Raw genomic sequence first — 14,303 nt, 5'->3', positions numbered from 1 at the left:
GTCGGTTCACACAGGGCCAGGAGGGAAAGAGAGGCAGAAGTCACGTGAGCGATTCTGGGATCGGACCTGCCTGGACTTCCGTTTCTCCTTTTCACCGTCTGTGCCACGTTACAAAGGCTCCAGCTGTGAACGTGAACAACAGTGAGCTCCTCGCACACGTGGCCTCTTGGGCCCTTGCTCTGCGATCAGAGAACCATCAACAGGGTCAGACCACACCTGTGACCCACCAGCCATCATCACCATCACCACCTCTTAGCCCACAGAAACCTCCCACCCACAAGGGCTTCTGCCCCATCACCTCCTTTCATTCTTTTTCATTGCTATCACCAGCAAAATTAACCTGTTTAGCCCAGCTGGGGTGGTTCAGTGGTTGAGCACATGCCTCGGTTGCAGGTTCGAACCCCTGGGGGAGGGGGCAGGAGGCAGCCAATCAATGCTTCTCTCACCATTGATGTTTCTATCTCTCTCTCCCTTCCTCTCAGAAATCAATAAAAATATATTTTTTAAAAATCAACTTATTTACTTTTTTTCATTGTCTGCCTCCCTTCCCCTAACCCAGACCCTGTGGTCCCTAATAGCAAGCTCCTCTCTGCCTCCTCCGACCCTGCATCGCCAAGGCCTGGCTCACAGCAGGCCATTGGCAAATATATGATGTAGATTGATGTTGTGTTCATCAATAAACAGAGGTTGCTTAAAAATTTCACAAATACTGTTTGGTGTTTATTTTCACATTGAGTTGGCTATGATATCTTAGGTGTCCTTGTTATAAAGTATACCACTGTCACTTTCCTAAAGCGGCTATTCACTTAACACAGTGGTTCTCAACCTTCCTAATGCCACGACCCTTTAATACAGTTCCTCATGTTGTGGTGACCCCCCCAACCATAAAATTATTTTCGTTGCTACTTCATAACTGTAATGTTGCTACTGTTATGAATCGTCATGTAAATATCTGATATGCAGGATGTATTTTCATTGTTACAAATTGAACATAATTAAAGTATAGTGATTAATCACAAAAACAATATGTAATTATATATGTGTTTTCCAATGGTCTTAGGCGACCCCTGTGAAAGGGTCGTTCGACCCCCAAAGGGGTCGCGACCCACAGGTTGAGAACCGCTGACTTAACACATTGTGGACCAGTAGTTTTATTGCTAGCTTTACCCAGTAGCCAGATAAGTTTCTATTGAAGGAGTACAAAAAACATTTTACATAAATGTTAAAGGCATGCCTTAAAATTAAATATCCATTGCATCTTGAAGTTATTTATTACATGGTCTTGCAAGCTAATATCTTTTTAAAGTATGATACTTTGTAAAACACTGTGTAATATGAAAATATGAGAATTCTCATGATCCATCCACAATGTTAAGATATATTTATTCGGCCCGGTTCGAGTGGCTCAGTGGTTGAGCGTCATCCTGTGCACCAAAAGGTTGCTGGTTCGATTCCCAGTCAGGGCACACACTTGGGTTTGGGTACAATCCCCAGTTGGGGCATATATGGAGGGCAACTGATGTTCCTCTCTCACATTGATGTCTCTCTCTCTCTCTCTCTCTCTCTCTCTCATCTCTCTAAGCTTGTCCTCACGTGAGAATTTTTTTTTCTAAAGACATATATTTATTGAGCACCCACCACGGGCCAGGTCAGTGCCAGGCCTCCATGCCAGGATTTCAATGGTGAACCAAACAGAGTGCCTGCCCTCATGAGCTTTCAGTTTAGTGGGGGCCGTGGGGGAACAGATATTAATGAAACAGCAATGAGTATGCAATTGCGATGGTGCTGTGAAGATGCAGGGCCTCAGAGGGGGTAATATTTGGGCTGAGATTTGAAAGATACATTAACTAGGTGAGCCCACTGAATCACCTTGCTAAAGAGTGATGAGGATTAGAGTTAAGGACCAAGTGAGAGTTGGAGTAAGGATCGGGGTAAAAATAGGATGAGCTTAGAGAAGAACTTTCCAGAAAGGAGGATGTTGACCAGGGGTGAGTGGATGGCTGAGTAAAATAGGGTGGAGACAAAATAAGTGGAGAAAAGAAGACAAATTGGGGGTCCTTCAGGAGGTAAAATGTCAGGACTTGGTTTGTCCTTCAAGGGCAAGCAGGTGGCTGGGGCATGGACTTCAACCTTCTCCTGGATGGGATCCCATGGGCCCTCCATAGCCAGAAACCTGGCTTCCAAAGGTTGAGCATCCGAGGGTGTGTGCCCAAGAGGATTGCAGATGGGCAAGAGGGAGGCCCAGGTAAGCGCCTGCCTCCGTCGGCAGCAGGGTTTCAGAACCTGGATTTAGGACTCAGGCAGCAGGATGTCTGGAGCCCTTGCACAGATGACTGTGGGCAATCAAGTGTTTACAGGAGCTTATTAAAGAGATCAATTGCGTCCAGGAGAACCCACACTTAATAGGTAACTGTTGCTTTATATAGCCCTTCCTACAACCAGTGTAGCTACATAAAGAACATAGAAACAATGGACCCCAAACATGAGCATCATGGGTCTCCCCCCCTCCACACACACACACACACACCTTGATCAAAGAAAGAGTCCAATGGGGGGGGGGGGGGGGGAAGTAATTAAAAAGTAAAAACCTTATGTAATGAAATTTGAAAGAAAACTTTTGAAGCCAACAAGCAACCACGGGCAATGCTTCAAAGGGCTCAGAATCAATGTTTGTCAATAGCAGTTTTGCATCCTTTAATTTATCTTCCATGAATGTAAAGCGCGATGTTATTAGGAGCTCATCCGTGCCTTAATTCTGTTTGAGATTTGATGAATCAGAACTCGATTCGCATTCTGTGCGAATCCGCAATGTCAGAGGCCAGTGGCAGAAACCTCACGTCACCTGGGGCTCTCATCCTGCAGCTGGGATGCTATTAACCATCCCGCACTGAATGCTGGGCTGCCCCTCACCCCCCCCCCCACCCCCCGCCCCCCTGGCCAGTTGCAGCCAGCAGCCGGGGGCTTCTTATCTCGGCCACTTTTTCTGGAGACTTTCTCCCAGAAAGAAACCACCCTATGACTCAGCCCAGCCCCGAAGTGACCATGTGTTTAATCAAGATAGTTGGTTTGCAAAACATTAAACATTAAACAGTATTTGATGCCTAGTTAATAATTTGCATCCTCTTCATTTGTTCCTGAATCCTTGGAGACGGACATTTTCCCCCCCGTAAAGGCATGGAAAGAAATTTAATTTAGAGAAAAACCAGAGTCCTTAAGCTGCAAAGATGTCTGCCAGAATGTCTGATCTCCATGTCCTGCTGCTTCTGGCTCTGGTGGGAAGGACAGCCTTTGGGGTAAGTGCTCTTCTCAAATACCAGTACCTGTGGCTGAGAGACTGTGAGCTTATTAGGAAGACCGAACCAGCTGGGCCAGGAGCCGTGAGAAAGCCTAGTGTTGTTGGGTCGAATGCATCCGATGACCAGAGGTGAGGCAGGCCTGGGATGGTTTTATTGAGCAGCTCATCCCATAAAACCGTGCACATGACCTGAGCCCTCTTGGAACTGTCCTCAAAGACAGAGACGGGGTAAGAAATTCTGCTAAGGCCATGGGTCGTGACCTGGCATAGATCAGAGACCCCTTTACGAAGCCAAGGAGCCCATCCGGGTATGGCTGCATGGTTGAGCATCGACCCAGGAACCAAGAGGTCACCAGTTCGATTCCAGGTCAGGGCACATGCCTGGGTTGTAGGCTCAGTCCCCAGTGGGGGCGGGGAGGGGGGCGTGCAGGAGGCAGCCGATCGATGATTCTCTCTCATCATTGATATTTCTATCTCTCTCTCTCCCTTCCTCTCTGAAATCAATAAAAATAAATAATAATTTAAAGAGCCAAGGAAAGCTGTAAAGTCTCTCTCTGCGCATGCTGGCATGCCCGGTTTCCCAGCCCTTTGGTGGGACCCCAGGGTTAGAATCCTTGTGCTTTGGCCCTAGAAGAGAATCCTGCCGGCCGCCAGTGAGCCCGGCAACAGGTTGACTTAGACGGGCTAGATTTGGAGACAGTTGCTTTTCCCCTTACCCTGTGACCGTGACTGGAGTGATTTAAAGGTGAGGAGGGCCCACAGGGGTCGTGGTGAGCAGGGGTGGGAAGAGGGACTCGCATGGGGAACTCAAGACATTTGGGGACAGATGAGCTGTGGAGAGGCGGCTCCTGCTGCGTGCCGTTGTGGTCAGGAGTGTTAGCTGCGTCTCTGGGCACCTGAGTGGTCGGTCAGCACAGAGAGCCGCCTGGAGTTCCAGGCTGGAGGCCTGAGGGCGGACGGTGGAGCCAGGACTGGAATCGCAGCTTTGCCACATCCTCGCTTCAGAATGCTGGGCAGGTGTGATTTCTCTGCGCCTCCGTCTCCTCTCCTGCCAACCCAGTGATAATCTCTCACAAACTCGGGGAGGGTCAGGATTGCATGAACGAGGCGGTGCACGCGGCCTTCACTAAGCGCTAGCTCTTTTCCCTGAAAATTTCCAGAAAGGACACAAGTCGTCTATAAAAATCAGAAAATGCGCCCCTTTATCGGGGGAGGGGCAGAGAACGAGCAGGTTATGGGAACTGAAATAACAACCATAACCTCTTTATCTCATTAAATACCTTTGCATTTTATTTCCCATTTTACTTCATAGGGCCTTTTCCTGCAGGAAACAGATTAAATTCCAGGTTTTCTGATTAGCATGCTTTAAAAACAAACAGCTCCCCTTTCGGCAAACGGTACTCGGAGCCTCCCTCCACCCCGTCTTAAGCTGCCAAGTGGCTCACCTCTGAGTTCATTTTCCAATGCCAACTGGAGTGTGTGTGGTGTGGCCGCAGGACACGTTGTTATCAAGCCCCCTCCATCCTTTGATGGCTCGTGGGATGTCCGAGGCCGAAACCCCGCAGAAATATCACTCAGGTCTACAGCAAAGCGGTAGAAATTATCAGAGGCCCACAGGGATCCAGAGAAAGGACCAGCCAGAAAGAATTAAATCCTAAAGTTTGCAGGCAAGGAGGCGAGTTGATGCAGTCTGTTGGAAGTTCACAAAAAGATAATGGTCCCAAAAAATCCTTTTTTTTTTTTTGCAAGCCCCGGTGTATTTTTAGGGTTAGCGATGAAATGATAAGCCAATCATGGATCAAAGAGGAAATAGGAGAGAGAGCCTTCAGGCGATGAGTTTAGTCAATTCCAAGGAGAGGGCTCGGGGCTTTGGAATGTTTCTTACCCCAGATGTGAGCCAGACAGGTGGCCGGGGAGGCGGCTTGCGTTTCACAAGCCAGGACACAGACATCCAGGGGAAAGTGGCCAAGTCGCTCAGATGCTGTGGAGAGTTCAAGGCATCATGGGGGGCAAGGAGCCACCTGGCAGATGGGCTGGGCGGCCTCTCCTGCCCCACGGAGCTAAACATAATAGCCAGCTGCGACCACGTCCTGGGAAATCCTGTGTGCCAGGCCCTGTGCTCTCCAGGGACCATTCCATCTCGGGAAGACCCTGAGACGGAGGTGCTATTGCTGCTCCCGCTCTACAGATAAGGCGCTGGTGGCTCGGCCTCCAGCTACACGGCTGGGAGGTGGCTGAATGGTGGTATCCCTCTGTCTGGATACGCTCTCTGGCCTGGACCCCAGCTACAGATGAGATTGCTTCAGGGTCATGGTCCTTCCTGGAGGGACAGGAGGCTCTTAGACCAGGGGACTGTTTGGCGGGACTCTGCGGACCTTGGAAAATTTAAGTAAAAGTGGTCACAGGACCTGTGATTGTTACCTGGGAAACACAGCTGGATCCCTCCCATGAACTCAGACCGTGCAGCACGTCTCATGATGACGTCTCTGACTCATCTTTAGCATAAATGTGTATTCAAATAGCTGCCATCCAAAGAGGTAGAGGGCAAATATCACTACCGTGGGCACGGGGACCCATTCAAAGGGCCTTCCCTGTCTGGCCTAGATTTGGTTGTCCTTACCGGTCAGTGTTGAACACCTGTCCCCAGCACAGCCCTGTACTGTTATCCTTGTTTTATGGACGGGAAGCCCGGAGATGGTGGACTAACTTCCCAGCCAGGATTGGGACCCGGATCCGTCTGACTCCTGGCACATTCCAGAGGCCTGCTTGACAGTAGGGGGGTCGTATACTGCCTCCAGGGCTCAGAAACCTTTGCTTGCTGTGGTTCTTGGGGTGATTTGGAGTGCATGGACTCAGCCAGGATGGAATCTGACCTCTTCCAGGGTCAAAAGCCAGAGCTCAAGGCTTGTTGGGCCTGCCCTGCTCATCTCGATCCATCCCCAGACAGGAGAGAAGACAAGGGGGTCTTGGGATTAAAATGTGTGTTTGCTACCATTTCTGGGTTTTTTAAACCCTAGAGTTTAAACCCGGGAACTCTAGAACTTAAGAATTCCCCCTGGATCTAGAGCCGCACAAATGTTTGCCTAGCCCAGGGGTCGCAAAGTGGCAGCTCAGGGTGTGTTCTGCTCACAGCCTGAGTTTTATTTGGAAGGTGGAGGGTCAGTCTGAAGATTTCCTTTCAATGGCTCGGCAACATTTCACATAAAAGTACAAATCTCTAGCCTTTCTTGAAAACCCTACATCCTAGTCTCCGGGAGTTCACATTCTCACACGGCAGGGAGAGAAGCTACTGCTGCTATTGTTAGAAAAGTAAGCCTCCCAGGTCCCACAGGCCTCACCATTCTCTATTTATTTTATTTTATTTTTTTATTCTTTTTAAAAAAATATTATAATAAGTATTACAAACGGTATTACATATGTGTCCTTCCCCCTCACCATTCTCTATTGTTGACACCCTTTCTGCCTGCCTGATGCACATCACCTGCCTGTTTCTATTCGAGAGAGCAACAGACAGACAGAGACAGACAGACAGAGAGAGCCATCTTATCTGGTTGTTCAGAATCACCATGGGAAGTCGTTTTTTTCTTAACCTATCAATAATCACTTTATTTTTTAATATATATATTTTTATTGTTTATATATATATAATTTATTATTGTTGATAGTATTACAGACGTCTCCCATTCCCCCCACCCCCCTTAACCCCTTCCCGCCCCTATGCCCCCTCCCCCAGGTCTTCACCATCCTATTGCTCGTGTCCATGGGCTATGCATATCCTATATAATAAAAGGCTAATATGCAAATTTCCCCCTCTACCGGGAGTTCGACCAGGGGTGAGGCCAGCCGGCCAACCTCCCACATCCCCTCCCCCTCTCACTGTCCCGACCAATCGGCCCTGATATGGGCAGGCCAGCCGGACCCCACCTGTGCACGAATTTGTGCACCAGGCCTCTAGTAAGTATACAAGTTCTTTGGTTTATCTCTTCTTGTCCCTCCACCCCCACATCAGGTATGTCAGTCTGTTCCATGCCTCCATGCTTTGGGTCTTATTTTGTTGGTCATTTCATTTTGATCGTTAGATTCCACATATAAGTGAGATCATGTGATATTTGGCTTTCTCCAGTTGGCTTGGTGTTGAAGTATTGGGATCCATGTTGGATGGTCAAGTAACGGGTTCAGCCGCTGTTAATTCAAGTACCCAAGTCTTCGTGGCCCTCAGGACAAAGAAGGCCTCAGATACGAGCGCCCCTTTTCCAAGCCTCGATGCCCTAGAATGCCAGTCTCTTGCAGGTTTAGGAGACAGCCCTCCCTCTCACTATAACCCACAGTCTTAAGGCAAAGAGAGGGCCTGAATCGCATGGCACCTGCTTATCGATTTTTTTAAACTGATTTTAAGCACGAGCCCGACTCGTTAGCTTTGGCAGTGTAGCCTGGGACTTAGGGAAATCAGGTCGCAGAGTCGCATGTGTATCTAGGCACAGACACTGAGACATTTTAAATTCATTAGGGCTCGCTAAATGCGAAAGCCATTCTGCTGTCACAGGGAAACAGCGTGGCAGAATATTCGGCAGCCGGGATTTTAAATAAAACATGCTTTTTCTTCATAATTAATATAACAAGGTTTCCCGGCTTAGGACTTGGCAAAGATCCCAGGTTTAAAAAAGAGAGGGGGTGGGGGTGGGGTGGGGAGGGCTGTGTGACATGACGGTGACCCGACAAACAAGTTCCAGAAGAGTCTGTGCTGAGTGAGCTCTTCTCAGTGGCTCCGCAATTTGCAAAAATTTATAAATAAAAATGTAAAGAATTCCAACTCCCTGACAGCAGTGGCTACTAGTCATGGTCATAGTCATAATAGCAACTGTTTATCAGCTATTCTGTGCTGTGGGCTTATTATGCCATTATAGCTCCCCAGCAGCCCCATGAGGCAGGGACCACGGCCACCCTCATTTCACAGAATGGAAACCAAGCTCCAGAGAAGTTAAAGAATCTGCTGGAGCTGGGATTCAAACCCAGGTCTGCCCGATGCCAAGCCCCATGTGTGTACCCACGCTTGTGGTGGAGGCTGCCACGCCAGGCGATATCCATAAACAAATGAGCAGGTTCAAGGTGATGTGAAAGGTGTCAGAGAGCAGGGGCCTGAGACTCCAGCTTCAGGCGGGAGATCAGGTTACTCCCCCCTGCAGGCTCCACCCACAGTCCCTGAAGCTTTTCTTCTCATCCCAGGCAGATCCAGTCTTCCAGACAGCTAGCCAGTTAGTTCAAGTGCTTTCCAACCTTTAATCATCCGTGAACCCACCTTCAGAAATCTTGTCAAGGCCCAAACTAGTCTCTCATACTTTTGTTAAAACAGACTCACCTTTTCTCTAGCTAAATAGATGCATTTTTTAAAAGGAAACTGTCACAACTATAGATGGAAAAAAATCAAAGAAAACAAAAGGATGTCATTGAGCTCTGACTGGCTATAGCGTTCCCTCACGCTCAGAGCCTGCAGCCTGCTTTCTCCTTGGTAGAAGGGGAGACTAGCAAGAGGTAGATGATAGAAATGTACCAGCACCCCCATCCCCACTCCCCCCCGAGTCACTTTGTGATGGGATTGGAAGGGCTGACACTAAAATCGAGAAGGAAATGACTTTCTCATGTGTATTTGGATGTTACGTGACACCCTGGCCAGGAGCCATGCAAATCTGTTTGGGTGCCACCAGTGGTCCCCGTCCCACACAGTGGATAGCACAGGCCTGAGGACAGCTTCGGGGGTGTGCTTGGTCCCCAACAGCTGCAGCCTCACTTAGCCATGGTGCAGAGTTCTCTCCTACCAAGCTGCCCTTGGGAGTAATGCAGTACTTTCCTGGTGGCCATCTGGTCTACCACCAGTTCTTCTGAGAGAGAAGGAACATCTGAGGAGGAAGGGATGGTTGGGATTAGGGTTCCAACCTTTGAATTACCAGGTGAAAGATGGTTTTGCTTTTGTTTCATTCTGGCCCCAAAGGACAGGACTAGCCCCATCTCTCCCCTCCATTGCTTCCCAGTCCTCGGAGAACATTTTCTATCAGCTAATTCCTGGAAATCATCAACTCAGACGATTAGTCTCTGCCCTTTTGTTCTGTTTTCCGGAAGGTTTAGAATTCTTAAAGGCAGAGGAAGAACCTGAATTGAAATAATCACTAGATTAAAGATAGGACAACATAGATTAGACCCCAATGCCCTTCACATCTAAGGAGATGACACTGTTAATCAGTAAGACTCAGGATCCTTCTCTCTCGGCCCCTCCCCACTGACCACCCTTAGCCTTCAAGACACCAGAGCTTGACACAGGCTCTCTGGTGGCCAGGAGGCAGCTGACATTGCTGAGGGCCTGCTCCTAACTGGGGAAGGCCTGAGTCCCGTGCCATGGACCCACCGAGAAAGCCCAAGTGGACCAGCAGCTGGACCTAGAGGGGTTCTCTCTGAATCCATGGCAAAGCCTCTACCTTTCCATGTGTGCGAAGCAGCTGTGTGCAGCTCTCCCAGAGGAGCTGGTGCCGATGGACCACATGCTACTTTAGCCCTGTTGAGACTTGTGGGACGGTCATGGTGGAAGAAGTGGGCAGTGGCTTGCCTGCCTTTCGATCTGGGTGGAGAGGCTTGTTGAGGGGTGGACTGGCTGGGGCTCCCCAGCTTTCACCAGCACCTCAAGGCCCTCTCCATGTCCAGCCAGGCCCGGGCTCTTTGGACAGGCCTTTCACAAAGCTTTCAAAGAACAGGGGCCCAGTCTCTTACCCTCGCTCAATCCTCTGTCTCTAATGGTTAGGGAGCTCTTCTGTTTTTTTTCTCCTCCATCCTTTCGTTATGACAGGGGCACACCATGATTCCCTCAGCAACGGAAGTTACGAGTGAGGGCTCTGGTATAAACCTGGCTCCATTTGATCTTGGCTCCAGCATCTATTAGCTGAGTTCCTTTGACCAACTCAATCTCTGCCAACCTGTTTTCTTTCTTTCTTCCTTTCTTCCTTCCTCTCTTTCTTTCTTTCTTTCTTTCTTTCTTTCTTTCTTTCTTTCTTTCTTTCTTTCTTTTCCTCACCTAAGGATATATTTCCATTGATCTTTTAAAGAGAGTGCAAGAGAGAGGGAAAGACAGAGAGAAACATCAATTGGTTGCCTTCTGCATGCATTCCGACCAGAGCCCAGGCCAGGGAGGAGCCTGTAACCAAGGTATGTGCCCTTGACTGGAATCGAATCCAGGACCTTTGGATCCACAGGCCGATGATCTGAGCCAAACTGGCTAGGGCCATTTTCTGACCTCTAAAATGGACATAATCGCCGTGCCTCAGTGATCAGTATTGTGTGCAATCAGTGAGACAGAATGCATGTGGAACATCTAGCACAGTCCTTGGCACACTGTCAGTTCTTAGTCAAAGTGAGATCATAGTTGTCTCCTCCTCCTCCTCCTCCTCCTCCTCCTCCTCCTCCTCCTCCTCCCTTTGTGTTGCTCTTCTTCATCGGATTTGCAAGTCCCAGGAGTAGGACTTCTATCATTTACTTCCTTGTCTCTGTGTGGGAAAACTGAACAGAATAATGGAATGAAAGAAGACAAATATTGCATCTATTCATTCCCCCCACCCGCCCCCACCATCACCCAGGTCAGTTTCAGGATCCAGATCCAGGGCATAAATAACTGGCTATTGACCTGACCTTTCCCATACGGTTCCCCCAGTATCCAGCCCGGTGCTTGCACTGCCAGTTTCCACATTTCACCATAGCCTCTCTCTTCACAGTGGACTTGTGATTCACAAAATGAGCAAGCCTCTTCGGATCCCTGGGACCCCCTGACCTGCAGCCAGGCTGCACAGCTGGGCGGCAGCTGCTTCAGACTCCCTGAGCCCTGGGATCTGAAGCCCCCACCCCACCCCAGTCCAGGAAGGTCCGGCTGGGCTTTCTTTTTGTTTGGTTTCCCTCAGCTCCAGTCCAGTGCCAGCTCCTGGGAAGGGCACGTCTGCCACCTGCTGGCCATGGGCAGCACAGCACCTGGCTGTCCCTCAGGCTCCAGTTTAGAACTAAGATGTGGAGCTCTGCCTGGCCCAGGTACAGGTCTGGGAGGCCCTTTCCAGAGGACGAAGGCTCCCTAAAGTTCTCCCTCGGGTCCGGCCCACATCTCAGCACTGCTGGTAGCCAGGCTTGGCCCACACTATTCAGCTCAAATAGGAGAATTCAAGGGGATATCTGTCTCCGAAGGGCTGACAGGTAGAGAGGGTAGGCCCTGCCCTCCGGACAAGCTGGATGGTGGGAAGATGGGGGGGGTGGGGGGGCGGGGATTGGGGCAGGACCCGGACCAAGGCAGAGCTGACTGGCTGTGACAGGGTGAGAGTGATGGGGGGCAGCATACATTCGTCCTCGGGGTCCTCTCTTGCCCTGACACTCGAGCCAGAGGTGTCAACTCCAGATGCTCCCCGTGCAAGCACCCCAGGACCAGGACCACCCTCGAGACCTGACCCTGCTCTTCCTCTGCCAAGCCTCCCACTATCAATCTGCCATCCCAGCCAAGCAAACCGCCCCCTCCCTTGTCTCATCTCCTGAAGCAACAGGGCTGTGGGGCTGGGAGGCAATCACACAGGCACAGTCTAGGCAACAAAGGGCCTCTCTTCCTTTTTGCGCCTTCCTTTCCCCTCCCCAGCCTTTTATTTTGTAATTTTTCAAAACTCCAGAAAAGTGGCAAGACTCATGCAATGAATATCCTTCGCTCAGATAGAATCAGCGATGAGCATTTTGCCATGTTGCTTTCTTTCTTGCTCTCTCGTGTATGACTGTATGCGTTTGGTGTGCCGAGTCCTTTGCAGCTAAATTGCAGACAGCACCCTCAATACTTCAGCATCTCCTAAGCACAAGAACATTCTCCCACAGAACCACAATGCCCTTATCACTCTCAAGAAATTCAACATTGAGACAATGATACTATCTCATAGAAGTCTATATTCAAATTTCCCAATTGTTCCAAGAATGTCCTTTCTAGCTGTTTTTAAAGCTCTCGGATGCAACCAAGGGTCACACGCTGCATTTCGGTGCTGTGTCTCTTTAGTCTCATTTAGTGAAGAGCAGTCTTCCCATCCTTTTGTGTTAGGCGGCGTTGGCATTTTTGCAGAGTCCAGGCGAGCCGCTCCGTAGCAAGCCCGCCACCCAGACCTGCATGTTCCCTGCGAGTACATGCAGGACAGACGTGTTCCCTGCGAGTACATGCAGGACAGGCATGTTTCCTGCAAGTAGATGCAAGACAGACATGTTCCCTGCGAGTAGATGCAAACAGGCATGTTCCCTGCGAGTAGATGCAGGACAGGCATGTTTCCTGGAGTAGATGCAGGACAGGCACTGCTGCCAAGGGTGCTGCTTGCTGATGTCCCGCCCTCGGTACATCGTGTTGGGATGCGTTCCTTCTTTTTACCTTTCTTTCCTAATTTAGCATCTGCCTCGTTCCCCAAATGGGTAAGGAAGCCTACAGTAAAACAGAACTAAAAATAAAGCTAGAACTGGTGCTGCCTAGATAGACGTAGGCAGCCAGAAGGTGCATCGCGGTGACCAGCTTTCCGGCCACCAGGGCCCAAAAGGAAACATATTGGGTGACAGACCTCTCATTTTCCAAGTCAGAAATCAGCAAACGCTGTCTGTAAAGTGCCAGACAAATATATGGTGCTATACTGTCTCTGTCACAACTCCCCTCCATGGCAGCACAAAAGCAGCCATTAGCACCATGTCAGCAAATGGGCATGGCATGTTCCAATAAAACTTTATTTATGAAACCACAACTGTGGGGTTTGGCCCAAGGGCTCTTGTTATTAACCCTTGATTTATGTGGAAAGAAATATGCCAGCGACTAAATGAGGAAAGCTTTCTTTTTCTGGTAAGTACTGCATTCTAAGAGGAACTGTTGATCTCATCCTTTACCCAACACAAACTCTTGGAGGAATGCCATGTGCCAGCACTGTGCTGGGTACGGACGGGTACGTGCGAGGAAGCAGGCAAGCGCCTGGCCTTGCTGGAGGGCGCGTCAGCGGCTCAGTGACTCACTCACCTGGCTCTGTCTGTGTCGTTTTGTTTTCCAGTTTTCTCTGATGTCCCTGCTCCCAGACCTGGACCCAGGTAAGTGTGCCGATTGCTGGGGGCTCCCCCCTCCCCGCCCCCACCAGCTGGCTCTGGGATGGGGGAAGGGCAACCAGGCACGGGAGTGTAGGCACAACCTCAGAGTTCAAATGGTCCAGAGGCATCGCAGAATCCTTTGAGGATTTTCCCGGAAAAGTACATTCCCAGGTGTTTGTATGGCCACACACACACACACAATGCTTTACCTGATTTCGAGTTGCCCATGGACACCCCTGATGCCCAGTCTCAGGACCCCAAGGGACAAATTGCTGATGCTGTTAAACCCCTTCATTTTACAGAGCAGGACACTGAGGCCCAGAGAGGGGAAGCAACTTGCCCCAGATCACCCAGCCCTTTGGTGTCTGAGATGAGGTGACAGGTACAAGACAAAGTCAGGGTGTCATCGAGCAATGACTGGCTCTGGGGTGGAGGGGCGGCCCTATGCCACCCCCACTCACTTCGCCCCCGAGGTGGGAAGCCAGCACCTCTATGCTGAGAGGAGGGTGTCAGTGCCACGCAGGGAGCCCCCAGCCTGACCCACCCCTGGCGATAGCTCCCCAGTATCCCCACCTGGTCTCTCTCCTCTTCGATGCGTCCACTCCCCGGTGAGTCTCTTTCATTCAGCCTCGCCCTCTCGCCTTCTCCCTTCCCCATCCCCTGTGCCTGGTCTCTGGCCCTGGGTCTGAACCTGCCTCTGGAGACTGCAGTCACGTCTAAACTTTGGATTTATTTGGAGCCAAGATGCCAATCCCTGGACCAAATTGGTACAACAGTCAATATTCTTCCTCAGCAAAGCCCAGGATGGCCAGGCAGGCTGTGCCGCTCCAGGTGATGGATGCCTGGCCTTTGTCCTGCCCGCCTGCTCAGGAAATTGTGTGGAATTGCACAGGAACGTATGTGAGCG

General features: G+C 50.1%; 1 protein-coding gene across 2 annotated transcripts in view; it reads left to right on the top strand.

Annotated features, from left to right (window-relative positions):
* Positions 1-3,123: 3,123 nt before the first annotated feature.
* Positions 3,124-14,303, top strand: part of HABP2 (hyaluronan binding protein 2) — a 31,467-nt gene continuing 20,287 nt past the window's right edge. Inside the window, exons 1-2 of one of the 2 annotated variants that reach the window (XM_070432244.1) lie at positions 3,124-3,293; positions 13,363-13,399. In XM_070432244.1, coding sequence (XP_070288345.1) covers positions 3,225-3,293; positions 13,363-13,399 — 106 coding nt within the window. In that variant the 5' untranslated portion in view covers positions 3,124-3,224. Of the gene's footprint in view, positions 3,294-3,954; positions 4,041-13,362; positions 13,400-14,303 lie in introns of those variants that run through there. The other variant, XM_070432245.1, reaches the window with a different exon arrangement.

The sequence above is a fragment of the Myotis yumanensis genome, unplaced genomic scaffold (assembly GCF_028538775.1).
Source record: "Myotis yumanensis isolate MYYU_CA2020_CCGP unplaced genomic scaffold, mMyoYum1.0.hap1 SCAF_13, whole genome shotgun sequence".
NCBI classification, from domain to species: domain Eukaryota; kingdom Metazoa; phylum Chordata; class Mammalia; order Chiroptera; family Vespertilionidae; genus Myotis; species Myotis yumanensis.
The sequence above is the reverse complement of the archived record's forward strand: the minus strand, read 5'-3'. Positions and strand labels throughout refer to the sequence as shown.